The following is a 27,521-nucleotide window of genomic DNA, read 5'->3' as shown; positions in this document are numbered from 1 at the left end:
ATGCTTAGTAACCTTCCGAGCTAAAAAATCTGAGAACCGAGCGGATAAAGAGAAGAAGTGCGCACTGCTTGATTAATGAGTCTTTTAGACATTATTTAATTATTAATATATATTTCCAGCAATTTGTTGCCAATCATTTGCTAATTTTCTTCTTCTATATACGATTTTTATTTACTTTCAGGATTACGCGGCAAAACTGGATGGAATTGGCTTATGCGTTGTCAACTTAATGGATGATATGCACGAATACATGCGCGGCCTGTTTCTGCTAATGTAAGTATATCTGTATATATATTTTCCCATAGTTCCTAGGTGAAACAAAGTGCCTCAATTAATAGGTAAAAATTATATTTATTTAAAGCTTAGAATCTGATTTGGCGCCAAGTGCGACCTGCTTGTAGCGTTTCTGCTTCCATTAGTCGCCTCCACGCGTTAGATGGCCTACAACATCTCCAACTGCCTTGCGGGTTCCTGTCTAGGGCTGCTTTTGTGATGTTCCCATGTGGTTTTCGCAGTGTGTGACCAATCTATTTCCAATTTCGTCGTCGATAATGAACGGGTATCTGCTTTAATAATGGCCAGAGGTCGATGTTAGGGATGGTATCAGGCCAGAAAACAGACAGTGAATGATAAATACCTAAAGTGCTTGTGCATCACGCAATGTTGTGTTCCATGTCTCACACCCATGAAGAACAACATATTTTACATTAGATTCAAAGATCCTCAATTTAGTGCACCTGGATATATGTGATGATCTCCACATTCTGTCCAAAAGACTAAACACAACGCGCGACCCTTCGATATTCAACTGTGGATGTCGGCTGCTGAGTCGCCAATTTTGTTGATTACGCTTCTGTGATAGCAGAACTCATCTATTACTTCGAGTTTAGGGCCGTTTATCTGCGAGGTTTGAGTGCCCGCATAGTCGGATAGTCTTTTGTTGATTATATGACCTATGATTTTATTCACCATACTCAGCAACGTAATGCCTTTCCAATTTTTGTACACAGATAGATTGCCCTTTTTCGGTAACAGAGTAACAACACCTTCTTTAAGTTCACTGAGTATCCTTTCTGAGCTCCTCTAGTAGATATCGTGCACTCACCTTCGGAATAGCTTTTGGTCTTGGTAGCTTTTGGTGCGCCAATAGCTTTTATAATTTCGCTAAGATCGAGGCTGGTGGTCGGCATATCGCGTGTAACTAAGTCATGCCGGCGTGCTCATTCACATGACTGGATGGGCTGAATAGATTTTGAAGACAGTAGTTTCTTGTAGTACCTCTCGCAAAACTGGATGTGCTGGTATTTGGACATCGTTATTTTGCCATTCTCGTTCTTGTAAGTAATGTAATTTAATGTGTTGACCTGATCATGGTCCTGAATCAAGTCAAGCCATAGTCCTGAGTCATAGCCAATTTAGTGTCATGCTGCACCTTCTCAATTATTTACTTTTTGTGCTTCGTGGCTAGCAAACGAGCTTAATTTGAAAAATCACTAATTTTGAGGTTTATTCAATTTTGAAAATTTTGGTAAAGAGGTTTTAAAAGTGAAATACGTTCGGTTCTTTTCAACATTTATAAATCGCTTTAGGAAAAAATATTTTTTTTAATACTTTGGGAAACATTTGTTTTTTGCAAGTCTTTGAAAACAAAGCGGAGCTCGTATGGGGGGGGGGGGGGGGGGATTCGATAAGTACACGTGTAAGGTATGGAGGCGCAACTTTTTCAATTTTTTTTTTTCAACACAGTCCCTTTTAAAAATATACACTTTTCCCAACGCTCCAGGACATTTTTAACCCCACTAAAAATGGGATTTTTCGAACTCTCCAAAATACGCCTCTGTCTCGACGATGACTTCCTCGTTTGAACTAATTTTTTCCCCGCGAGCCATTTCTTCATGTTAGGGAACAAGAAAAAGTCGCAGGGAGCCAGACCGGTTGAATACAGGGGGCTGCGACATAACGCAATTCAAGCAGCTTATCGGCGACAACTCCGGAAAAATGTGGTGCCTTATCGTGGTGAAACAGCACCTTCTTTTTCGGCAAATGCGGCCATGTCTCATTCAATTTTTTTAAAATCGGTCTAATAACTCACTGTAGTATTTTCCAGTAAGTTTTCGTTGTTCATTTTTCTAAAAAATCCATAAGGATGACGCCGTTCGCATCATAAAAAATCGTCGCCATGACCTTTCCCTCCCTGGGGACTCAATTCGCCTTCTTTGGAGCAGATTCACCGAGAGAAATCCATTGTTTTGATTGTTGCTTAGTTTCTGGTGTGTAATGACGAATCCAGGTTTCATAAACGGGGACAACTCGACGCCAAAATTTTTTCGGATCTCTCTTAAATTGCTCCAAACACTGCCACGAAGTTAACAGCCGCATCCGCTTGCTGTTGCTTGTGAGCAAACGTGGCTAGACACATCGGGTCGACAATTTTTCCATCGCCAACTTATAATGTAAAATATGAATTGCCGTTCCGCTCGACACACCTCTTGTCTCTGTTACTTCGCGCACTTTCGTTCGTCGATCAGCGAAAATCATGTCGTGTAGTTTTTGAATGATTTCCTCGGTAACCAGGACTGCCGAGCGTCATAAACGGATGTTCGCCCACGTTGCACTGTGGCCATAGATGGTGAAGCATCCCCATAGATAGCATCAAACTTTGCTTTTATTTCCTCGTATTTTTTCCCATCCAAAAACAAAAAGTGAATTACCGAACGATGCTGCTCTTTTTCCATTTTAGCCAAAATCACGAATTATGTCTTACTCGAATAGCTGCCAAATCCAAACTAACGTAACAAGCACTCTGAAATTTGTTTTGCTGTCGTTTAATAGATGACAGCACACGATGCTAATATCAACTTCTCTCAGGAACGCCCTCTACCATCAAACACGGGTACTTATTGAACCGCCCTTGTATAATACGTCTGTTTGCAAATATTTTCAATATTATAGTGGACCAGAATAATCTCAGATCGCGAATCTTGCTTTACGTCGTTCGAATTCAGTTGTTAGTCATAATTTAAAGCACATCAAAGTTGCTGTTGAGTCCCCACAAGCAAATCAAGAAGTTGAAAGTGAAAATCGAGCATTAACTCGCATGTTGAGCTATGTAAGTGCGCTTCCCTCCAGCCTAACGATTGGATTTCAACACCAACTTCAGTCGAGTTCGCTCTTAACATAGCTCCACAGGATGTGCTGTTAGGACCAATAATTAACAGACTTACTGAAAATCTAATATAGAAGATCAAAAGATGGATTAAAAGAGTGTCTTAACTCCAATTAGACGCAACTCAATTGACTGTAACTAAGAATAAAATACATTTTTCATTAAAGTTACAGCAACTTATTTATGTAGAGCGAGCCTTAACTTGACCAGGACTATGCGCCTGACTAGGTTCATTTTAAGAGTCAGGAGTCAATTTAATGGTTGATAGAAAACAAAAAATGGAAAAGTACAGCCTGAAAAAATAGCCTTGTGCATGAAACCAAAGACAAGCAGCTGCTTTTTCCATTTCAAAGTAAAATTTTGAACTCCTAGTTGTTCAAGAACCGAAAAAATTGTAATATTTCTTCGATTATTTCCCGTCTCATGCAGTCATTTATGTGAAATTTATTTACTTCCACTTTCCCATTATCTGTATACGAGTATGTCCTGCAAGTAGCAAATCAAAACCATTAAGTCAATCGAAATTTGCCTCGTAAGTAAATAAAATTCAAATTGAGTCGCCACCAGAAATAACCATAATTCTTACTTAATACTCAAATGCCAAGCAAGAGCGCTAGCATAGCATGGACTCGCATTTGAAAGCTCCCACATCCTCAACTACACACACAGACTAAGCCAAGTCATAAGCAAACTGGCAACACAGCGCAACTCATGGCTTGCTGACGCCAATCTTTGGACAAGTGTTCAAAATGCAAAACAGCAGTCACTGTCTATCGCTTAATCTCCCCTTGCTACTAACTGTATATTTATGTGTATTTGAATGCCTTGTGTCAAAGGCGCTTTGATTTGGAATACTTGCCAAGGTCTTCATGGACTTTGTGTGTGAATAAATTATTCTTACTGCGTTGCTTCTATTTTTCTTTAGTTGCAAGTCTTGTCTTTGTTTCCTATGTTTTTTTTTTTAATTTTATTTTATTTTTTAACGACTGTCCTTTTTTGCTAATTTATCACAATTTTGCAGGTATTGTGCGCCCACAGTTCTGCTGGCTTATCTCTACATAAGAACTTCGCAGGAGTTGCGGCCACCTGACGGACCATTAGCTGTAATGATGTTTGAGCATCGCGCGGATATAAGGAACCGCCAGCGGTACGTATAACTCAGAATATTTATGTGTGTGTGTATATGTATATGTGTATGTACTTTTCCCATAAAAACACATGTGACTTTAACAGGTTTTATTTTAAAGTGTTTATACTCTCATTTATCACAGAAGAATTTAGTATTTTATTGAGTTTTTAAGGTGGGTTCGTCAGAGCGATTCTATGTCAAGTGATTAGAGTATTTTGGACATTGCAGTAATATTTTTTGAAAATTGGTTTATTAGTAGGCTTGAGTATAATAAGAAGCAATCTGAAAGAATTGCGAAAATAAGTAATAATTTGGGAATGTTTTCAATGTTGAGACTTTGGTACGGAGTTTTTCAAAGTGAAATATCTTGGGTTCTTTTTAACATTCAGAAATGTTTCACTTTTAAGTTTTGTTTAATTTTTCTCAAATTTTTGAAAAGAGTTTTTGGGAACAAATTTTTTTGTAAAAATGTTGAGACTTTGATACGGAATTTTTCAAAGTGAAATATCTTCGGTTCTTTTTAAAATTCAGAAATGTTTCACTTTTAAGTTTTGTTTAATTTTTCTCAAATTTTTGAAAAGAGTTTTTGTAAAAAAAAAAATTTGGAAAAAAAATTTTATAAAAATTGTTTGGAGAAATTTTGGGAAACAAATTTTATAAACATTTTTTGGAAAAATTTTTTTGGAATTTTTTTTTTTATTTAAAAATAAAAGTTATTTTTCTCTAATTTTTGAAAAAAAATTTTGGTGTAAAAATTTCTTTGAGAAAAAACATTTTGGGGACAAAAATTTAATAAAATTTAAAAAAAAAAAATTTATGAAAATTTAAAAACAAATTTTTTTAAATATTTTGGAAACATTTTTTTGGGAAATTTGTTTTTTATTTAAAAAAAAGTTATTTTTCTCAAATTTTTGAAAAAAACTTTTTGGAGGAAAAAATTGTTGGGGTAAAAATTTTTTTGGGAAAAACAATTTTGGGGAAAAAAATTTTATAAAAATTTTATAAAATTTTTTTTTGGAAAAATTTGTTGGAAAAAGTTTATTGGAAATTTGTTTTTTAATTTTGAAAAAAGTTATTTTTCTCAAAGTTTTGAACAAGTTTTTGAATTAAACGAATTTTTTAGGAAAAAATTTTTGTAAAATTTTTCTACTTTTTTACTACAAACAAAAAGTTTGGCTAAAATTTTTGATGAAAAATCTTCGGCTATTTTTTAAATTCGAAATAAAAAAATTTAAAACAAAAAAATAAAAAATAACATAATTTTTCAGAATTGTTTCAATTTTTAGTTTTGAATAAAAAAAGAAAACAATGTTCGGAAAAAACTTAAAAAAAAAATTATTTTGAAAAAAAAATTATTTTTTTTTTAATTTTTTTGGTTAAAATTGTTGGAAACAAATTGTTGGGAAATAATGTTGGGGAAAAAAGTTTTTGATAAATGAATTTTTGAAAATTTGAAATCAAAAATGAAGTTTGGAAAAATTTTTTTGGATGACTTCGTTTCTTTTAAAATAATTTTTTCGTTCAAATTCAAAATTCTTCGAAAAAATTATTGATTATATCTTTATTCGAAATTTTTAGCGAAAGTCTTACGTCTCATGTTTTTATTAAAAATTTTTAGAAAATAATTTCGTTTGTCATTTTTCACAAAGAGTTTTTTAGATTTTTTTTTCATAAATAGATGAGACTATTTTCAGTAATCTCTGAAAAATTGTTTCGTTTTTAAATCTTAAAATAAAAGATGCTAATAAAAAAAAAAATTTTAACAAATTTTTGGAAACAATTTTTTATCTTTTAATTCAAAATTGTTGGGAAAATTTTTTGTTGAAATATGTTGGGTTCTTTTTAACATTAAAAAATGTTTCTTTTTTAAATTTAAAATAAAAAATTTTAAAATAAGATATGATATTTAAAAAAAATGTAAAATTTTCGGAAGAACTTAAATAAAAAGCCTCAACCTCGTTTGTTTGAAAATAATTTTTTCACTCAAAATTTTTGGGAAAGAATTTTTTTTATTTTTTAATTCAAAATTCTTCGGAAAAATATTTGTTTATTTTTTTAATCAAGAGTGTTAGCAAACGTTTTTTAAGCTTCTTTTCAAAATTTTTGGAAAATAGTTTTGCTTGTTTATCAAAAATGGACAAACATTTTATTAGATTTTTTTATATTAATTTTTATTCATCAATAGCGGAGACTATTTTCAGTAATCTCTGAAAGTTGTATAGTAATTTTCGAGTTATATTCAAATCCGTACAGCGAATCAGGGAAAAATCAGCGCAAAATACTGCTTTAGTGTATGAAAAAATAAAAATTGGAAAAAAACTGATACCGTCAAAAGTTATCAATATCCCTACAGTGCTGAGCACTTTCGACAAAAATTCCAACACATTTACAAGTATTTTATTAGTCTCTAATACATGTGCATTATCAGAATAGCATATACAACATTTTTTAATGGCGCAATCAAATATTTCATTTGATATTCTTTTCCCCTGTCCGGTGTGAATTCTATCTCTCTTTTATCAATAGCAATTTCATATAAGTTAAAACGCCAAGGCAACTTACTTGTATGCTTATAATGTGGCTGCTCTGAAAAAAGTCCTAGTGTGAAATTTGGTTGTTGTTGTTGTAAGATCGCCATAGCCGAATGAGTAGATGCTTAGCTAAAAGTTGAAAATTCGTGAGCTCGGACCTCCGTAAAATATAAATTTTATAATTTCTAAATAAAACATTTTAACGAAACTCCTCAGTCTGATTACTTTTTAACGAAAATGAGGAGTTACTGAGGAGTTTGTGCTGATTACTTTTTGATGACGAAAATGAGTAGTTGCCTTGCCTTTAGAGCATAGTAAACATATTTTTCAGTTATAAGAAATTAATATTGGTAAAAGAGAGACAGAATGTCACACCGACAAGGGGAAACTATCAGAACTTTCCTATGGCTAGAACAAAAATGTGTAGTTGGATGAAGATAGTGATGATGATAATATGAGTGCTTATATGATAGCCAGCTGTCTTGTAGGGATATTTCTTGCCGACTCCCAAGCGGCACATTCCACTATACAAAAACAGCCGCATGTTGATGTGTCTGTAAAAGCACCGTTACTTGCGCACGTACATATAAACATAGAGGCAGGAAAAACTGTAATAACGGTTAATGATGTGCAGTGTTTTAGCAAACGAGGGATAATCTTGGCAAATGCAGAGGCTCGTGTACGATTTACTGAAGGTTTACTTACGTTGCTGCTGGCTGCTTATTGCGCTTTTATTTATTTTTATTTCATGCGCAACAAATTTAACGATAATGAAAGATAAATGGTGAAATAAAGACTTCTGTGGTTATTTGCTGCAATTTGCTTCCTTTTGGCATCTTCCAATTGCAAACTAAAAATAGTAAAGGAAATTGTGAGGCAAATGAGGATTTTACTTTGCCTTAAGCCTGGAATGCAAAGTTTTTTAAACGGCGCAAAAGGAGAGGAAGGCAAAGTTTTTCAAATAAAAATTAGTGTTACGCTAAGCGGTATTTATTTTTACTTATACTTATACTTATACTTATACTTATACTTATACTTATACTTATACTTATACTTATACTTATACTTATACTTATACTTATACTTATACTTATACTTATACTTATACTTATACTTATACTTATACTTATACTTATACTTATACTTATACTTATACTTATACTTATACTTATACTTATACTTATACTTATACTTATACTTATACTTATACTTATACTTATACTTATACTTATACTTATACTTATACTTATACTTATACTTATACTTATACTTATACTTATACTTATACTTATACTTATACTTATACTTATACTTATACTTATACTTATACTTATACTTATACTTATACTTATACTTATACTTATACTTATACTTATACTTATACTTATACTTATACTTATACTTATACTTATACTTATACTTATACTTATACTTATACTTATACTTATACTTATACTTATACTTATACTTATACTTATACTTATACTTATACTTATACTTATACTTATACTTATACTTATACTTATACTTATACTTATACTTATACTTATACTTATACTTATACTTATACTTATACTTATACTTATACTTATACTTATACTTATACTTATACTTATACTTATACTTATACTTATACTTATACTTATACTTATACTTATACTTATACTTATACTTATACTTATACTTATACTTATACTTATACTTATACTTATACTTATACTTATACTTATACTTATACTTATACTTATACTTATACTTATACTTATACTTATACTTATACTTATACTTATACTTATACTTATACTTATACTTATACTTATACTTATACTTATACTTATACTTATACTTATACTTATACTTATACTTATACTTATACTTATACTTATACTTATACTTATACTTATACTTATACTTATACTTATACTTATACTTATACTTATACTCAGTGTGATTTTTGGTCTACTTGAAACTCATTTCCTGGTACTACAACACACTGTACCAGTGTGAGGGCCTTGGTTATTGCCATCAGTTCAGCCTTTCAAGAATTGCTCCCCAAATTTATTTTTAATTACTTTTATAGTGCGTTCTTAATTATCATAAAAATAACTTACATTCATTTAAAAAAAAATTACTTAAAAAAATAGTGAATGAGGGCATCTGCTAAATATAATAAATCACTTCATAGTAACAAAATATATATTTAAAATAAAAAAAAACGCTCTGGAAAAACAGCTGCTATATTTAATAAATCACTTCATAGCAAAAAAATTAAAATAAAAGTAAAAAAGGTTGTGAAAAAAAGCACCTGCTAAATATAATAAATCATCTCCCAGCTGTTAAATGGCTTACAAAACTTAAATCAGTAATTCACTTTTTAATGAATCATTAATTAAATTTATTCATAATTCGAATATGTTCGCCCTCATCTTTTTTTTTTTTTGCACATTTTCTTTAGTATTTTCTCGCCCACAATCTAACTTTGCCACATTAATTACTAATTATATTTACGTAAAACTGTATGAGCTTGACTTCATTACCTGACGCACACCAACAAAGATTTCGTGCCTCAGCAAACGACTTATACTTTTATGAAGCTTCCCACATTCTACGAGTATCACTTTAAATCATCCATTCACGCAACAATAACAAAGCGTGCACAATTTGCTAGGTACTCTCAGCTGGACTATTCATCTTCCAATCAACAGAGGCTTTTATTTACCCACACAATTGTACTACAATAAACGCCAAGAGCGCCTTCCTCATCTGATAATGTTATTGTTATTTAAACTTTGCTCACTAAATAAATTTAATAACATTTTTATGAAGCCAGGTGGTGATAAAAGCCACATAAGGTGATAGTTCATTTCAGCTGATACTCACATAAATACATGCACATACACATACATACATAGATATGCACTAAGCATTCAACTAATAATAAAAATAAATAAAAATTCCTTCTTTTTCCATTTCTATTCTCATTCACAGCAATTTATCGGCCTCTTCGGCGGGTGGCAGCGTCGGCGCTACCATTACTACCACCTCAGGCATCGGCTCGGCGCTCACCACTCACACCAATGGCGGCAGTGGCAGCGGCAGTGGTGTTGGTCATACCTCGTCTGTGTTGTCGGCCACTTGCTCTGCCACGAAGACGCGCTCGTACGACCTGTACAGCGCCGAGTTGGATGTCTATCGCGAGAAACGTAAACAACGTAACTTTGGCAGCATGGCCGCAGCACAAGTGGTGTGCTTGTGTCCTTTGATGATTTTACGCTTCGCGCGCCTATCGATGGTGGAGACCTACGAGAATCAGAAGCACTTTGACTTCACCTACTTAATGTTTGTGTGGATTGCATTTCTACCCACCGTAATTTTTCCATGTATTTACGCCTCGCAGATATTGCCCAGGTAAGGAGAAGTGTGGAGGAAGGTGTGTTAAATAACAGGACGGGAGGAGACTTTAAAACCATTTGCGAAAGTGCGCAAAGTGTACTGAGGGCTTTTTGTTGTGCAAACATTCGACTAATGACCAAAATAATTAGTTAAATGGCTGCAAAGAGGAAACGTCCAGTTGGAAAACTTTGATTTGATAGCTGATTGTTCAATTACTGTATGGGTTTTATGCAAGGATGATAGATACCAGGTTTGCTCGTTAGATATGGTGCAAGAAAAAATTTTTTTGAGGGGAACGTTGGATCTATGTCATTCGATTTGTGTGTCACTAAGTTAAAGCTAAATTTTGTGAAACACAAAGCGAATGAGGTCGGCATATCTGTCAAATTCGCTCAGAGCCGAATAACGGTCTGCTAGATAGTACACCTTGGATCTTATGCATAAATAAAAGAGAGAGATTGAGGTGCAAATTGAAGTTGGGGAGTTCAAATCAATTTGGAGAGAATTATATTGCAATGAACTCGAAGTCTAAGAGATTAAACCTAAAGCTTATTTTGACTCTTTGTTCTTGATGCCTAAAATTTTCCCGTTACGTTTTTTTTTTGTTTTGTTGTTAATTTATTGTTACAATTCGAATATTAAACAAGAACAAAACAGTGTGGTAGATGACATAAACATTCCTCTAAACGAACTGCATACTGCGATTTACAGGGTGGCTGATGAATTTTGCTACATTAAGAAACTCAAATAACTTTTTTTTAGTGTATGGAATTCATTTATTTTTTTTCAAGTTGAAGGTCATTAAATTTTATTAAATGTAGCTTAACTCGTTTTAAAAATAATTGAATTTAAATGCCCCCCATGCTCGTTGACACAAGTGCGGCATCTTAGTAAAAAGTTGTTCATTGCTGCTTTGAGAGTTGCGACAGGAATAGCCGCAATTGTTGCCCGAATGGATTGTTTTAGTTCATCCAAATTTGTTGGCTTTGTTTTATAAACTTCTTGTTTACATAAACCCCACAAGAAAAAGTCAGGTGCAGTAAGGTCAGGCGACCTGGGGGGCCAACGAAATTCGGAGTTTCTTGAAATCAGTTTATTGGGAAATTTTCGTCGCAACTCTGTCATAACAGTCTGGGCTATGTGAGACGTTGCCTCATCTTGTTGAAACCACACAGAGTTGAAAGGAATTCTCTTTCGGCGTAGTTCTGGATAGAAAAATTCTTTCAGCATTTTCAAATAACGGTCTCCAGTAACCGTAACGGTGTGACCATTTTCTTCAAAAAAATAAGGCCCGACAATACAGCGTGAAGAAACCGCACACCACACTGTCACGCGAAGAGGATGCAATTCCGTCTCGTGGAGTATCTGTGGGTTAGAAGTACTCCATATTCGACAATTTTGTTTGTTCACATTGCCGTTTAAATCGAAATGGGCCTCATCAGACATGAAAAGGCAGTTTAACATGTTTTGGTCTTCTTCCGCCATTTGCAGGATCTTCTGGCAAAATTCCAAGCGAATCGGCAAGTCTGCTGCATTCAGTTTGTTAACCATTTGAATTTTGTAGGGAAATAAGTCTAAATCTTTGTGCATTATTGTTTGCAAAGACTGTCGGCTGACACCAAGTTGAGCAGATAAGCTTCTTGTTGAAACCCTTGGATTGCTTTGTATAGCTGCAGCTACAGCAGCGATCGTTTCCTCCGTCCGAACTGGTGGGTTTCGATGATAAGGCCTTCTTGCGACTGTTCCTTGCTCAGCAAAATTATTCACCAGTCTCATTATGGTCCATCTGCTCGGGGGATCGCCGCCAAACATCCGCCTGTACTCTCTCTGTACCAAAACTACGGACTCCAGTGCGTGATAGCGGCGGACTATCCAAATTCTTGTTTGCGTGTCCCAGTTATCCATTTTAATAAATTTTAAAGATCAATCTGCAAATTAAAACAAAAATGGAACAGATAACTTAAAAAGAAAAAAAGTTATTCAATTTTTATTCGGTAGCGGCTTTCATCAGCCACCCTGTACTTGAGCGTAATCACGGCAACCAGATAGAAGTTTGTCTCTGACCACTAGCAGTAGTATCTCCAATGCGCTCTGGCCAAAACTGAATCTTAAAAGAACAAAATGTCTGCTGGGATTCAACAGGTCAACTACTAGCGTCCTCACAGGGGTTATAACAAGTCACTGCACTATTGGCGCCCTTGGCAGTAGAATGAGTGTACCTCACAATGACTTCTGCAAGAAGTGTGGAGATGAAGAAGAAATTTAGTCGGTACAATACCTTCACCTGCTCTGTGTATGTCCTGCACTTCAAAGAAGCCGTGTGAAATATCTTGCCGATTATTTCTTTGAAGGCCTGGAAAATTTGCAAAATGTCTCATTGGAGGAACTGGTTAGCTTCTTAAAAAGATCAAAGTGACTTAAGCAACTTAGTTAGAGGATAGAAATTAAATGCAGGCATCACAATGGGCCCTGGAGCCACTAATTGTCTTGTCTTAAGCGGTTACATACAGTTTGAAGCTCGAAAAAAGCGAATTTTCCAGCATTTTTTCTGCGAAATTTTTTGAATTTATTGATATAAAGAATTTCGCACATATTTTGTTATCTTTTAACTGTAGTTCAAGACTTAGTATTAGTAAATACTGTATATTTATATGGAAAGCAGCTAAAGCTGATCTCAGCGAGCTCCTCTCAAAAAAGAGCGGTGTCCACTATATCTCTGAACTGGATCCTCTGAAATTAAAAAAACCAAACAGATTTCGTTAAAGTAATGTTAAATCTAGTAATTAATCGAGGGAATAAGCAAAATAATTTTTTTTTTGACCAAATGGCGGTTGCTCAACATAAAACTAAATGGGGTTTTGACCAAAATTTCGGCCTTAAATTGTTTATAACAAAAAAAAGAGTTATCGCTAAGAAAAAATCTTCAATTAATCACTATAAAATATATTAGGTGCGCAATTATGTTCCTGCTGTTTGTCAATAGATGCCGCCAACAGTGTGTGCTAGTGGATTCTAACATAACCTAAACGTCATAAACCAAGCTTAGACATACGGTAAGCAAACTGCTTCGACACATTAGTGATTTTGTTTTGGTATCAGATACTTTTGGTTTTGTGAAAATGTCTGATTTTGTGCCGAATAATCGTCATTTGCGGGAAATGTTGATTTTCCTCTTTTATTCGTAAAAAGCGGCGGCTGAAGCGCATCAAGAGCTACAAAAAGTTTATGAAGCAGCATCGCTTTAAATGAAACAACGTGCCGAGATTGGTTCCGTAGCTTCAAAGACGGTGATTTTAATGTTGACAACCGTCCGCGTGAAGGAAGGCCAAAAACCTTCGAAGACGCTGAATTGGAGGCTGGAGGCATTGCTCAATGAGGATCCGTGTTAAACGCAAGAAGAGCTTGCTTCAGTATTAGGACTTACCCGCCAATCCATTTCCAAGCGATTGCATGCTTTGGGAATGATTCAGAAACAGGGGACTTGGGTTCCTTATGAGTTAAAACCAAGGGATGTTGAACGTCGCCTGTGTTTTTTCGCCTGTGAACAACTGCTCTAGCGGCAAAAAAGGAAGGGTTTTCTCGCATCGCATTGTGGCGGGTGATGAAAAATGGATTCATTACAGCAATCCAAAGAAAAGAAAGTCATGACGACTGCCCGGTCATGCTTCTACGTCGTCGCCTCGGCCGAATATTCACGCTGCGAAGGTTATGCTCTGTATTTGGTGGGACCAAGTTGGTGTTATTTATTATGAACTGTTAAAACCAAGCGAAACCATCGCTGGGGATCATCGGTATCGACTTCAATTGATGCGATTGAGCCGAGCACTGCGCGAGAAGCGGCCGTAATACGCGGAGAGGCATGAAAAAGTGATTCTACAGCATCACAACGCTCGATCTCACGTTGCCAAACCCGTTAAAACCTACCTGGAAACACTGAATTGGGAAATCCTCCCCCACCCGCCATATTCTGCAGATATTCCGCCGTCCGATTATCACCTGTTCCGCTCGATGGCACATGGTCTAGCTGACCAGCAGTTCCATTCATATGAAGACATAAAAAAATGGCTTGATCCGTGGATAGCCTCAAAAGATGAACTGTTTTACCGCGACGGTATACGAGATGTACCAGAAAGATGGGAAAAAGTAGTAGCCAGGGATGGGCAATACTTGTAACCATTTTTTCAGAATAAAGTTGTAAGTATTTTCATTAAAAAAACAGCGAGAACTTAGTTGCACAGCTAATATTTAAGAAGCTCGTGTTAAAATTTGAGACTAATCGGTTTAGTCGTTTTCGAGTAATGCTGGTCACCGACTTTGAAAACACCATTTTGAGAAAATCGCTTTTACATAGGATACAATTTTTTTTTAACTTACATGGAGTTGTCTATTCTAGGACCATATAACAAATCCTCCGGCGCTTGGGCTGCTTCTTATAACTCGAGCTGATGTTGTCTGCGGGCCATTCTTCCATCTCGGGTGCTCTCACACGCTCTGAGATCGGTAATGTTCACGCGCTGCTCATCTTCTTTTTTGGCATATAAATGCGCGTTGGGCCCAAGTGTAATTCCTATTGCCTTCATATAATGCATTATTGATGACTTTCCTTCATTAAATATGCCAGCAGCTATGCGATTTCTATAGTTTTCGAACCGGCCGGAACAATTTTGGGAGAGATTTTCCAAATCAGTTGATTTGGGGAGAGAAAAAAAACTGTACCTTTTCAGATATAAAAAAAAACAATAACGCACTGTTTTTTGTTGCTTGAAAATATTTTTTTTTTATTGCTTGAAAGTACAGTTATTTTTATTGTTTGAAAGTTTATTTTTTTATTGCTTGAAAGTTTTATTTTTAATTTTATTTTCTGAAAGTTTTTTTTTTAATTTTATTTTTTGAAAGTTTTTTTTCTTAATTTTATTTTCTAAAGTTTGTTTTTTTATTTTATTTTTCGAAAGTTTTTTTCATTTTAGTTTTTGAAAGTTTTTTTTCGTAATAAAATTTTTTTTTAATTTTTTTTTTTAATTTAATTTTTAATTTGGTTTTTTTTTTAATTAAATTTTTTTAATTTTTTTTTTTGAAAGTTTTTTTCTTTAATTTATGTTTTGAAAGTTTTTTTTTTTAAATTTTTTTTTTTGAAAGTTTTTTTTTCATTTTATTTTTTTAAATCTTTTTTTTTCATTTTATTTTTTGAAAGTTTTTTTTTTTCTAAATACATTAGAAGGAAAAATTTACAATAGGCAGCTGCATAAAATTGACAGCGTTCCAGGTAAGCGCTCCGGCCTTGTACTTTCACTCTGAAACGCCTTTTCAAATTTGCTTGGAGCTTCGAAAATATTCACCGGAACGATATTAAATTTTCTGTGTGTTCTTAAATATATGCAGACTAAGAAAAGGAAATAAAAAAATCGATTTTTTGAAAATTCTAACTGTATATAACCCCTTAAGGGGGTCTTCTGGTCTCCAGCGAAAAAAAAATCGATTTTTTTTTTTTGCATAATTTTGTTGTATGTGTATGCGAGAATACGCCACAGAAAGGATTTTTTGAAAGTCGCATTTTTTCACATTTTTCTGGGCACCGAAGTGTACCCTCCTCCGGCCGTTTTATCATACACTTTATCTTTAAACGCTTTTCCCCGAAAATCGTGTTTTTTAGGCATTTTGGTCACACTTTTCATAGTAGTTATACTCCAATTTCAATGGTTTTGGTCTTAAAAGGTTCGGAAAACTTACCGCTAAGTTTCCCCGTGTACGATTTTTGAAATTTTTTTTCATTCCATTTTTATAACCTTTTAAAGTTCAAAAAATTTTTTTTGCAAATTGTTGCATAACTTTTGAAAAGAATTTAAAAAAAAAAATCTGTCACGGGAAAACTTAACCAGGGCAACTCTGAAGACAACGCATATCTAATTGTTGCTTTCTGATTACCCAGGTGGAAAAACCGTGACCAAAATGGAGACCTGTTTCGTTTGGAGGTGGACGTCTTCAGCGCCATTTCAAGGTCGCGGGTGTTAAAATTTTTCAAAGTCAAAACCATTTTTTAAAAGCCAAGACATGTACCTTTAAAATAAAAAAATTTTTTTTTTTTAAATATTCACAGGATTTGTCACAATCAATCCCCAAAAAAACCCTTCATTTCAGGGCCTCGAGACCAGAAGACCCCCTTAAACAACTTGCCTGGCTAACCTAACCTAACCTGACCTTAAATATTTCTTCGCGGATTTCTCTTGCTGATAAGGCTTCCAAAATAAAGAATTTTATCAGTGCGCTATATTCGTTTCCTTGAACTATAGAAAATACGCTGTCATGTCAACGTCAAATGGTTTGTAAACCAAAAATAAATTGACTCATAGAAAAAAAATTTGTATGTGTTCAAATGAAGGATGAAATATTAAAATGGCGTATCAATCGCGATTGTCTCGCTGGTTCATAAGTCTCGCTTTCAATATTTTTCACATTACCTGCATAAACGCAGATGTTCACTTGCAATTGTTGTTGTATCAAAGCGCCAAATATTCTTTCAAATAGGCAATTTTTGCCATCCGCAAGCTGTGCTCTCAATATTTATTGAATTTCTTCATTCTTTCCCTTCTCGCTGCCTCACACTTTACGCATCATTTTAACACAATTTCATAATGCTCAGCTTTATTTGATTTACTTCTCCTTCCGTTTTAGAGCGAATTCGCCGCTGTTATTAGGAACGGTGCTGTGTTTACCGAAACCAAAAAAAAAAAAACAAGAAAAAAACCAAGACAAAAAATTTCGAAGTAAAAGCAAACAAAAGCCAAAGTTAAATTCCACTCCGCACCCTAAGAAATATTACAAAAATAAAATTCAAGGAAAGCGTGGAAGCGTAAACCGAATAAGAGGCACACAACAGCCTGTTGAATATTCGATACCACTTTAGCTAATTTAATAATGCAGAAGTCAATATGGCCAGGGCTTTCGCACAAATTCATATGGCAAATATTATTTAAGTACTCAGCTGGACTTAACGAAAGCTATTCGAAAGGAGATGGGACCGAAGCATATTTCTTCACATACAGTGAAGTGACCACTCCTGTAATGCGGCTTTGGTCTAGTGAACAATTCACCGATACTGTTATGACAGCGCTAAATTGGGAGGAGTGCAAGGGATTTTATGTATCTTTTCAATTTATTTTTCGTTTACAGGCCATAAGTTGAGGTGACAGCATATTTTTTTACAGTTGAAAGCGCCGAATATCGCGCAGTGATAGAATTCTTTACTTTGGAATCCTATTAATCACTTGCTGCTATTTTTTTTTTTTTTTGTTTTTTTTTTGTGGCGGTGAGGTTGGGTTAAAAATGTCATCGCACCATATCCGTCGTGTGTGGTGATTCCACTGAAAATATCCCTCCTCTTCTCTTGGATTTTTCCCTCCACAGCGGGACTGCTTCCGCATTGCTCCGAGGTAGAGGGCCAAGACGGCGTCCTAAGCAGGACACTTACTTACTCACCTTGCGTCCAGGGTCGCCTGTTTTGAGAAACCTATGCTCAATGCTCTTCAGCATAACTTTCCATTTTACGCTTCTTTTTTTCGGATAATATCCTCCACGAAATTTGCGACGGCATTCCATTTTTCTTCGTCTATCATCATTTTCTCGATTATTTCTTCCGGAGAGTTCTAATGTTCCATTGTGATATTCGAGTCCTGATACGTGTGCCAAATCTCGTCATCGTAGTTGAGATCGTTTATCCGAGGCTTTGTCTGGTTTAACTAGTCACGCTGGCGCGCACTATCTGAGTGGAAATCAACATCGCTAAGAGGAAAGCTACGAGAGTCAACCATAAAAAAACAAGACATATAAAGTTTGACGGGTGTTCGTTGGAATTTGTCGAAAGCTGCTGCTACCTCGGCTGCACTATCACGACGGATGATGAAGCAAATGAAGATGTCAACTGCAGGCTAAACAAAGCAAGGGTGAGTTCGCAAATCTCCTGGCGCACTAAATATTCAGCTCACGGAAGCTACGGAACTGAAACTTGGCTGGCCTCCAACACCATCACAGAGAGGCTACAATTTTTCGGCAAAAAATGCCTCCGCATCAGCTGTAGGCTATTCTGGCCGAACACCATCAGCAACGACGCGCTGTGGAGATTAACGAATGAGGAACCCATCCCATGGAGGCCACGCCACAGGTCCACGGCGCGAGATAATGCGCTCACCAAAAGTTTCCTTCAATAAATCGATTGTTGCGTTGGCTGTATGGCATGTAGCGCCGTCTTGTTGGAACCAAAGGTCGTCCACATCAACATCGTCCAATTCACGCACGAAAAAGTCATTAAACATGGCTCTATAGAGCTCTCCATTGACTGTAACATTATGGCCGGCTTCATTTTTAAAGAAATATGGACCAATGATTCCCTCTGCCCATAGAGCACACCAAACAGTGACTTTTTGAGGATGTAACGGCGTCTCAGCAATGGCTTGTGGATTATGTTCACTCCAAATGCGACAATTTTGCTTATTGACATACCCATTCAACCAAAAGTGAGCTTCATCGCTGAACAAAATTTTCTTCGATGCGTCGCGCGAACCGAACCATTATTTTCGTAATAAATTTGCACGATTTGCAAACGTTGTTCAGGTGTAAGTCTATTCATTATGAAATGGCAAACCAAACTGAGCATAAATCAAGTGACAGCTGTCAAAAAGACCATCTACGAAAAAAGTAGTGTTAACTTGAAAACCTAACCTCTAAAAAAACACCCTTTATAAGTTGGACGTGGCTCGAAATTCTCCTTGATTTTTATATATTTCACCAATAGCTCGTTGCAGAGCTGTTCTCTTCATGTTCCAGCTCTTGCATTTAAAGAAGGTGTGCCTCGCATTATCAAACTCAGTATCTCCATACATGCAGTTTGTTAGGCTCACTTTTCCCATTCGCCACAAATACTTGCGAAAGGACCCATGTCCGAACAAAAACTGTGTGAGGTAATAGTTAACTTCACCGTGACTACTCACTTTTGTAGATCGGTTATTAGTCTCGCTGTTCATCTACCATAACGTTCAGAGTTCCATCTTGCCGGCCAAAGTGTGCGTGTTTGAACTCTAATATCGGAGATGCGTGGTACTGGGATTTCTGAGATTTTTGCCTCCCATCTCCGTTGGCGCTCTTCTGTTAGAAGATCTGTAGGGGCGGTTCCGCTGATAACTAAAACCGCTGCTTCAGATACTGTTCTGTATGACGAAGCCACTTCGAGAGCGCAGGTGCGTGCCACAGATTGCAGAGTTTTCCGCCGGCATTGCACTCTTAGCGAATCTGCCCATATTTCGCATCCGTATAAGAGAATCGAGTTCGTCGTGTCCATTAAAAGTTTTCGCTTGTTCTGCGTTGGACCTCCACGGCTTGCCATGAGCTTACTTAACATGCCGCTTACTTTGGCAGCTCTTGTGGCAGCTTGATTTATGTGCGCCCAGTAAGTTAGCCTCGTGTCTAATTCCACTCCTTGACCACTCTTTTTGTCGATAAAGTGACATCGAGTACTTGTATATCTACTTTTAATGGGATACGTCTATTGGTTAGAAGGATTAGCTCTGTTTTCTCTGTGGCCTGCTTTAATCCATGGTCTTCTAGCCACGTTTGAACTCGGATCATCACCTGATTTAACTTCCTTTTGGCTTCGTCAGTGTTTCGAGCGATTATTACAGCTGCAATGACATTTGCGTTACCCACTAAATGTACATCCTCAGGCATTTCTATTCGAAGGACTTCATCGTAGCTTATATTCCAAAGCTCAGGTCCGAGTAATGATCCTTGCTGCTACTTTGGGTGACAGTGAATGATATGTAGCAAAAATTTTCCGCAATTTTCAACAGCTGCCTAACTTCTAAATATTTCCTCTTTCGAAAAAACAAGTAAATGTGAAGTGCCACGCACGATAGCAAATTTTCGGACTACTGAATTGCAAACAGCTGGTGATGCAGTTTTAAAGCGAAATGCCTGACTAATAAAAGTACACAATTCCCAAAAATAATATTTGATCTTAGAAAAATTTGAGTGGAGCTACTAAAATAGTGTACAGTGAAAAGAGATGCACTTCAGATATTTTTTTACTAAAATTAGAATGTTGCTTTTATTAAGGGTTTAGGGGTAGTCAGAGGCCCGAAAAAGTGATGATTTTCAATCATTTTTTTTTTTGCTAGTCAATTGCTTTATTTTACAAAAATAAATACATAGCATTAATACAACATGTTTCGACTTGAGTTTAGCAAATTAAAAAAAAAAACTTAATAATTGTAAAAGTTATCACCGTTTGTGTGGAGCCCGTTTCTCCAGAAGTCCCTTGCGGTGATCATCACAAGTCCTTGGAGATTCAGCTAAAATCAATCGGACAAAAGAAATTTGTTTTACTAATAGATAATCTTGTGCCTGATCGAAGCTTTTTATGTTTTTTTTTTGTCAAAATTATTAATATGGCGGCTTCAGGAAATATTTTGCATATTTTCGAGAAAAAAACCGACAATTAATAGTTAAAAAAAATTGAAATTTTTGAAATAAAATTTTTTTTTCTATCAGGCACGAGTTTTTTGTGTTTTTCAAAAGCAGTATACATTTTATTGTAATCTACCACGCGGTTTTTAAGTTACAGTGATAATCACTTCAAAAAACAAAGTTTTGAGAAAAACGCGTTTAAAGTTTGGCTATCTGCTCCGGGGGTCCGAGGGCGCTCTTCTTAGTAGTCTATAGGCCCGAACTTCGAGCATTTTTTGACGGTGAATAAAAAAAAGCTATTGATATTTTTACCATCCATTTTTCTAATCATTTATTTATTTATATATTAAGAGCACACAAAATGAATTTAAAAAAAAAACAGTTTTCATGGAATTATGCGTCCTTGAAATGGAAGGGGAAAACAAAAGGCAGTGTCCTCGTCATCACGATTTCTACCCGTGTGGTCATCTGAAAAAAAAATCGATGACAAATTCTTAATTAATATGAATGTCATTATCGTATGACGCAGAAAAAAAGGGGGAAAAAATGTTTTCATAAAATGGCGGCTACTCAAAAATTGAGCTCGATTTTCCCCTAATTTTTACGCTTTCTCGAATTGTTTACACATATTAAAAAATTGAAATTGCCAGTTTTTCGCGCTTCATGCGATAGAGATATATTTAAAGAGTATTCATGATAAACTTCACGTAAATCGGTTGATTAGAACTTGAGATATCGTGCCGAAAGACGTAGATTCGAGAAGAACACGGTTAAAGTTCGCCGTCCACTCAAACCAGTCTAGCTGTCTTGTCACTAAAATAGTTGTAACTTCGAAAATAATTCGAATTTTGAAAAATCCTTTAAGAGAGATATTTTTGAATACTTAAACTATCGAATTTAAAAAAAAAAACAATTTTTCGATATTTTTAAATTTCTTGACTAGAATACCGCCTTAGTTGTTGAAAAACTCGAAAAGTATTTGCCGGATTCACTTGAAATTTTCACACAATATTTTTAAGATATTATACTTTAAGAAAATACAAAAAATAAGCAAATCCAATTTTTTCAAAATTCTGACGACCCTTAACCCCTTAAAAAAAGGAAAAAATAAAAACAACAATAAGTAAGTTGGCTCGGTCTTCGTTGGCCATCTTCTTTTTCTTCTTGATCTTACGCGATTTTCGCCGAGTTTAACAAAGCGCGCCAGTCACTCCAAGTGAAGCCAAGTCCATCCAGGCGCAAAGAAGGACTTCCTCTACTACCACGAGCTGGTACCGCATCGAATACTTTCAGAGCGAGGCGTTTGCAGCCGTTCGGACAATGTAAGCCAGCCAACGAAGTCGTTGGATTTTTATTCGCTTCGCTATGTATAAGTATGTCGTCCTAAAGCTCATATTTATATTTTTCGCACGAACTTTCTCTTAAACACATCAAGGGACGCCTCATCAGATGTTGCCTTCGTCCAAGCTTCTGAGCCATACGATAGGACGCGCTTGCTGAGAGCCTTATAAAGTGTTAGTTTTGCTCGTCAGGACCGGACTGTACTAGTTGGCGAGCGAGATTTTCCGTTGGATTCCAAGGCTGACCGCTGAATGCTGGTTCCTAGAGAAACAAAGTTTCTTACAACCTCGAAATCATATTTGACGTGGATGCGGTTATGTGAGTGCGCCGCCTGTTAGTTTGATAGCAGGAGCTTCGTCGGTTTGTCCTCGTTCAGAAACCAGGTCGATCATGCAACATATAACTGGTTTCCCAAAATACGAAAGCTTCAAAGAGTTTTAAGATTTATTGATGTAATTTAGAAATCTTATCGGATTCTATGCCCACAACGTGAAATAGGGCTCACTAAATATATCCCAAAAGCATTGAGAACTTTTAACAATTTGAATAATTTTTAATTAATAAATTTAATACTTCTGTCTCCTTGACAAATGTCGAAGATAACACAAAGAAAAGGTACCTTCTAGAAATTTTTCACAACTGACAACTAGGCGTCACTTTTGAAAGACCCTTTTTATTTATATTCCAATAAAAAGTAAATAAATAATTGGCGCGTACACTTCTCTTAGGTGTTTGGCCGAGCTCCTCCTCCTATTTGTGGTGTGCGTTTTGATTTTGTGCCACAAATGGAGGGACCCACAGTTTTAAGCCGACTCCGAACGGCAAATGGTTTTTTTATAAGGAGCGTTTTCATAGCAGAAATACACTCGGAGGTTTTCCATTGCCTGGCGACGGGCAACCGATATTTAAAAAAACTGTTTCTATCATTTTGCTGCTCCATGCAAGAAGATGTGAACCTACGCTCTTCCGAATGGTAGTCATGCACCAAAACCTTCGACTACTACACAACTACAAATGTATTTGTGGCACTCTGCATTTTTGCTTAAGGGGTCCCGGTGGCCTAGAGCTCGAAAATTTTGGGTATTTGCAGGAATTTTTTTTTTATATTACAATAACAAAAATCAAAAACGATATTTAAATTTTTTAGGCTTTTTATTTAACTTCTTCTACATACAAAAATGGAAAAAAATGTTTAAATATTCAAAAAAAAAAAAATTTGTAATATTCCAAAAAAATTATTAAATATTCCAAAAAAATTATTAAATATTCCAGATTCTTTCCATTTCAATTCAACCGGGCTATTCGGGTCATGTTCTTCGATTTCGATGTAACTGAAATATGTTGCTCTCTCGTCAAAATAATGAGACACGTATTTTTTTGTTCGCCCGAAAAAAGTTTTTTTCAAGCTTTATCGGTAATTTTGTTTTTCGGCTCAAACTCGATTTTTTTTTAATAATATAAGACATTTTTTTTTTAAATGCTCATAACGTAGTCAAAAATGGACCGATTTTAATAATTTTGGGTTCAAAATGATCGTCATTACTTACATGAGCGATTTCATGTAGAAACAGTTGCAAAAAATTAGTTGAAAATTTTTTATTTTGCAAAAAACAAAAAGTGCGAAACAGGTTTTTTACTCAAAACCTCATTACTAAATAAGAACTCATTTTAGCTACTGGGCATTCAGCTTAATTAAAGTTTGAGGTGTCCTCTTGATTTGGAAAAAGTTATAAAAAAAACAAAAATACACTTTTTGAAATATTGAATTTCGAAAAAATTTCAATTTTTTTTCTGTTTTGCTAAATAAAAAAATTTGAACTACTTTTTTGCAATTCTTTCTACATGAAGTCGCTCGTGTAAGTAATTACGATCATTTTGAACCCAGAATTATTAAAATCGGTTCATATTTGACTAAGTAATGGGCGTTTAAAAAATTTTGTTTCTTATATAATTAAAAAAAATCGAGTTTGAGCCGAAAAACAAAATTGCCGATAACTCTTGAAAAAATTTTTTTTCGGGCGAACAAAAAAATACGTGTCTCATTATTTTGACCAGAGAGCAACATATTTAAGTGTCATCGAAATCGAAGAACATGACCCGAATAGCCCGGTTGAATTGAAATGGAAAGCATCTCCAAAATTTTTTTTTTTAAATTTTAATAATTTTATAAATGGCGCTGAAGTTGACCCTCCCGAAAAATATGGTCTGGACGATGTTGTACTTTTTTCTCTTCTATTTATACTCGAAAACCAAAAAAATTATTAATCAGTAGGTATGTCCCGTACTAGAAAAAAAAAAAAATTGAAAAAATGGCGCGGTTTTGACTTTGACATTATAAAAATCAGACAGTCGCTCGAATGGCCAAACAGTCGCTCGAATGGTTGACACTGAACCCAATTTTCGGAAGCAAATGTTAATGACTGACGAGGCACATTTTAAACTCTCTGGCAGCGTGAATGAACAAAGTTGTCGCGTTTGGGGAACTGAGAATCCACACGAGATCCATGAAACGCCATTGCATGTCCGGGAAGGTAACTTTTTGGGCCGGCATTTGCGCAAAAACCATCATTCGGCCATTGGACCCGAGAAAATGAAACGGTCGATGGAAACCAATATCGATGGATGTTGGCTCATTATGTCTGCCTGAAAATGCGTGAGAAAGGTTTAGACGGTTACTGGTTTCAACAAGACGGTGCGCCATGCCACACTGCGAATGCAACAATTGAATTTCTGCAACGAAATTTTTCGGGACGTCTTGTGTCGAAAATCGACGACATCGACTGGCCCCCCAGATCACCTGACTTTATCCCAACCACCCCCAGAGATTCGAACCTACGTTCTCTCTGTGAATTTCGAATGGATTCACGCACCAACCCATTCGGCTATGGCGGCAAAAAATAGTTTTAATAAATCGTAAATAATCAAACCAAATAAAATACCTCACTTATACAAATGAGTTGTTTTTTTTTCAAGGTGATTCAAATTAAAATTTTAGACGATTGGGTTGAGTAATTTTTGTGTTTTTTTTTTAACAACACCAGGTAGAAAAAAGTATATATTTGGGTTTAAAGTTTTAAGAGTGGCTGCATGTCGAATCTGACTTTACGTGCTAAAACGGCTGTGGATTCGAAAATACTGGGAATATCCGTCCCAAAATTTTATAGTATATTCTTCAAGGTCTATACTTTTGGAATATAGAGATAAAAAAATGATGTTTTTAGAATTCTAGACCACCGGGACCCCTTAAGTTTTTTCATTTACTTCACTTTGCTCTCAATTTATCTACCCTCAATCTCTCTGCGATTTATTTCTCAATGTTTATTTCTTCCAAAACTTCATCCCTTCGGCTGACAATTAAGCAAACAAGGACATTGCATCACTAACTACGACCTGCTTGGCTGAAATTATGTAATCAGTAGTGAGCCATGAGGATTTACACTGATCCTGGTTGAATGTTTATTTTAATTAAATCCTGCTATTTACGTTCAACTGTTGTCTCGCTATAAAAATACGCATTGCTATCCTCATACCCACGTACATACACACTAACTTATCTCCGTTCTTCTCTTTCTGTTTTTATGCTTTCGAATCCAACAGAGATGAGCAGAAGCGTATTCGCGGCTATTTTCGTCTTACAACAAAACGTTTCCACAAGTCGCGCAGCTGTGGCAGCCAAGCGGGCAGTGCCAACACGCCCAGCTCCAGGGAGGGTTCTATTGAGAAGGATGACAACACAAATACCACCCAAGGCACTTCGATACTGGTGAATGGCGAGGAGTATTTGAACGGCGGCGGCAGCATTACCGGCACTGCACTGGTGACGCGTCACGAACTCAACAGAGCAGCCAAGTTTCAACAACAGCAGCAGCAGCATCACAACAACTGCCGGCTAGCGGGCAGAGACACTTCGAATGGTGTTGCGACAGGTCAGCAAGCCTACGTTAAGCAAACATTGACGAAGGATGTGCGTGTGAAGAAGAATGATGTGAAGATTAAGATAATATCGGATGGTGGAAAAGGCAATAAGTCAGCGTTGGCAGGCGTCGGCAATGTTGGTCAACTGCAGGCGCGCCAAGCGCAAAAAAGTGGCAGTGTGAGCAGCGGCAGTCGACGTGAGAGTGTGGCCGGTGGCGGTGGCGGTGTCGGCAATGTTGGTGAGCGCAAATTGACGCTTGGCTCATTGGATAATTCCTGCTCGAACATGACCTCCTCGACCTACTGCAATGGCGCCAGTAGTTTGCTGGAGGATGACGGTGGTGCAAGCAACTTTGGCGATGGTGAAGATTCCTCCATAGTGAGTGGCATGATTGTGTCGGGCGGCGGTCAAAATGCGGTGAATTATACGCAACACAAAAAGTGGAGCCTCAGTGGTCAGCCCTTATTGTCCAACAAAGATTTATCATTTAGCGATTGCAGTAGTTTCTCACACATGGACACGGCTAGCACGTTGGAGCGCGATCTCGAGATAATCGACATGTTGGAGCGCGAACGCAGCATGGACATACAGGAGATGATCGAGCGTGAGCAACATGGCGAGACGGTGCGCATGACAGTGGGCGAGCGGCGTAAATTGCCCGATATTGATAAGATCTATCAGCGTTCGCCGAAACCCAAAGTCGATCCGTACAATTATGATGTATCCGCACAAGCGACGCCGACACCATCAACGGCAACAGCCAAAGATAGCACACCAAACTCGTTGATCTGCAGCGACCCGCTACAATCGAGCGGTGCTGGTGGCAGTGTTAGTAGCACGAATGATGGCTATAGTGCCGCATCCACGCTCAATGAAGAGAGTGCAGCACATCGGCTGCCACGCGACGACGAGGGTGAGAGTGGCATCGATGTGGACGAGGAAGTACCCTCCGATTTCTTCGACAAATATACACCGGGTGCCGCCAATGCTGTGCCTTATGCGAGCAGCGGCGGCGGCGGCGCAGCATCCATCACGCCCACTTCCGCCTACCAGTATCAGTACTCGCGTCGACTGAGCCGCAAATCTTCACATCACAGCCAAAGCTCTACTTCGCATCGCAACTCGAAGCGAGACAGCTTTAATTCACTTAACGGTAGCGATCTCATTGCGGGCGCTTTTGGCGAGCTCGATCCAACACAACCGTTATCTAAAATGTCGGTGGTGGAGGGGCGTATGCGGCGTAGTAGTGGACGCACGGCTAGTTTCTCTTCTTCGGCACGTAGTTCAATGAAATCGCGTGACTACAGTCACGGTTCATCGCATTCGGCGCATCCAGAGTTGGACTTTAGGGAAAATATATTCGCCGAACTGTGAAGAGGTGAGTGTGCCAAGTGGTGGATAGTTTAGACACTAAGGTCGAGCAGTCTAATTAGTGTAACACGAGCAACGAACGAAGGTTTGAATTAAGCTTTAGCTTTTTAGTATGAACAGTGGCAGATGAAATCCTTTTATATACGAGTAAACTACAATGGAAGTCCTGATCGAGCAGTTTTAGTAGGATAGGTAAGTGTAACTTTTAAATAGGATTTGTTG

The 27,521-nt window shown here is 36.5% G+C and overlaps 1 protein-coding gene across 1 annotated transcript; it reads left to right on the top strand.

Annotated features, from left to right (window-relative positions):
* On the top strand, positions 1–27,521 carry LOC129238057 (uncharacterized). The gene is made up of 5 exons (XM_054873098.1): positions 1–7; positions 120–273; positions 4,188–4,313; positions 9,815–10,234; positions 25,610–27,521. The coding sequence occupies exons 1-5, from the start codon at positions 1–3 to the stop codon at positions 27,300–27,302; spliced, it is 2,400 nt and encodes a 799-aa protein (XP_054729073.1). The 3' UTR covers positions 27,303–27,521.

Source organism: Anastrepha obliqua, chromosome 2 (assembly GCF_027943255.1).
Source record: "Anastrepha obliqua isolate idAnaObli1 chromosome 2, idAnaObli1_1.0, whole genome shotgun sequence".
In the NCBI taxonomy this organism is placed as follows: Eukaryota; Metazoa; Arthropoda; class Insecta; order Diptera; family Tephritidae; genus Anastrepha; species Anastrepha obliqua.
This window is presented reverse-complemented; position numbering and strand designations above follow the sequence as displayed.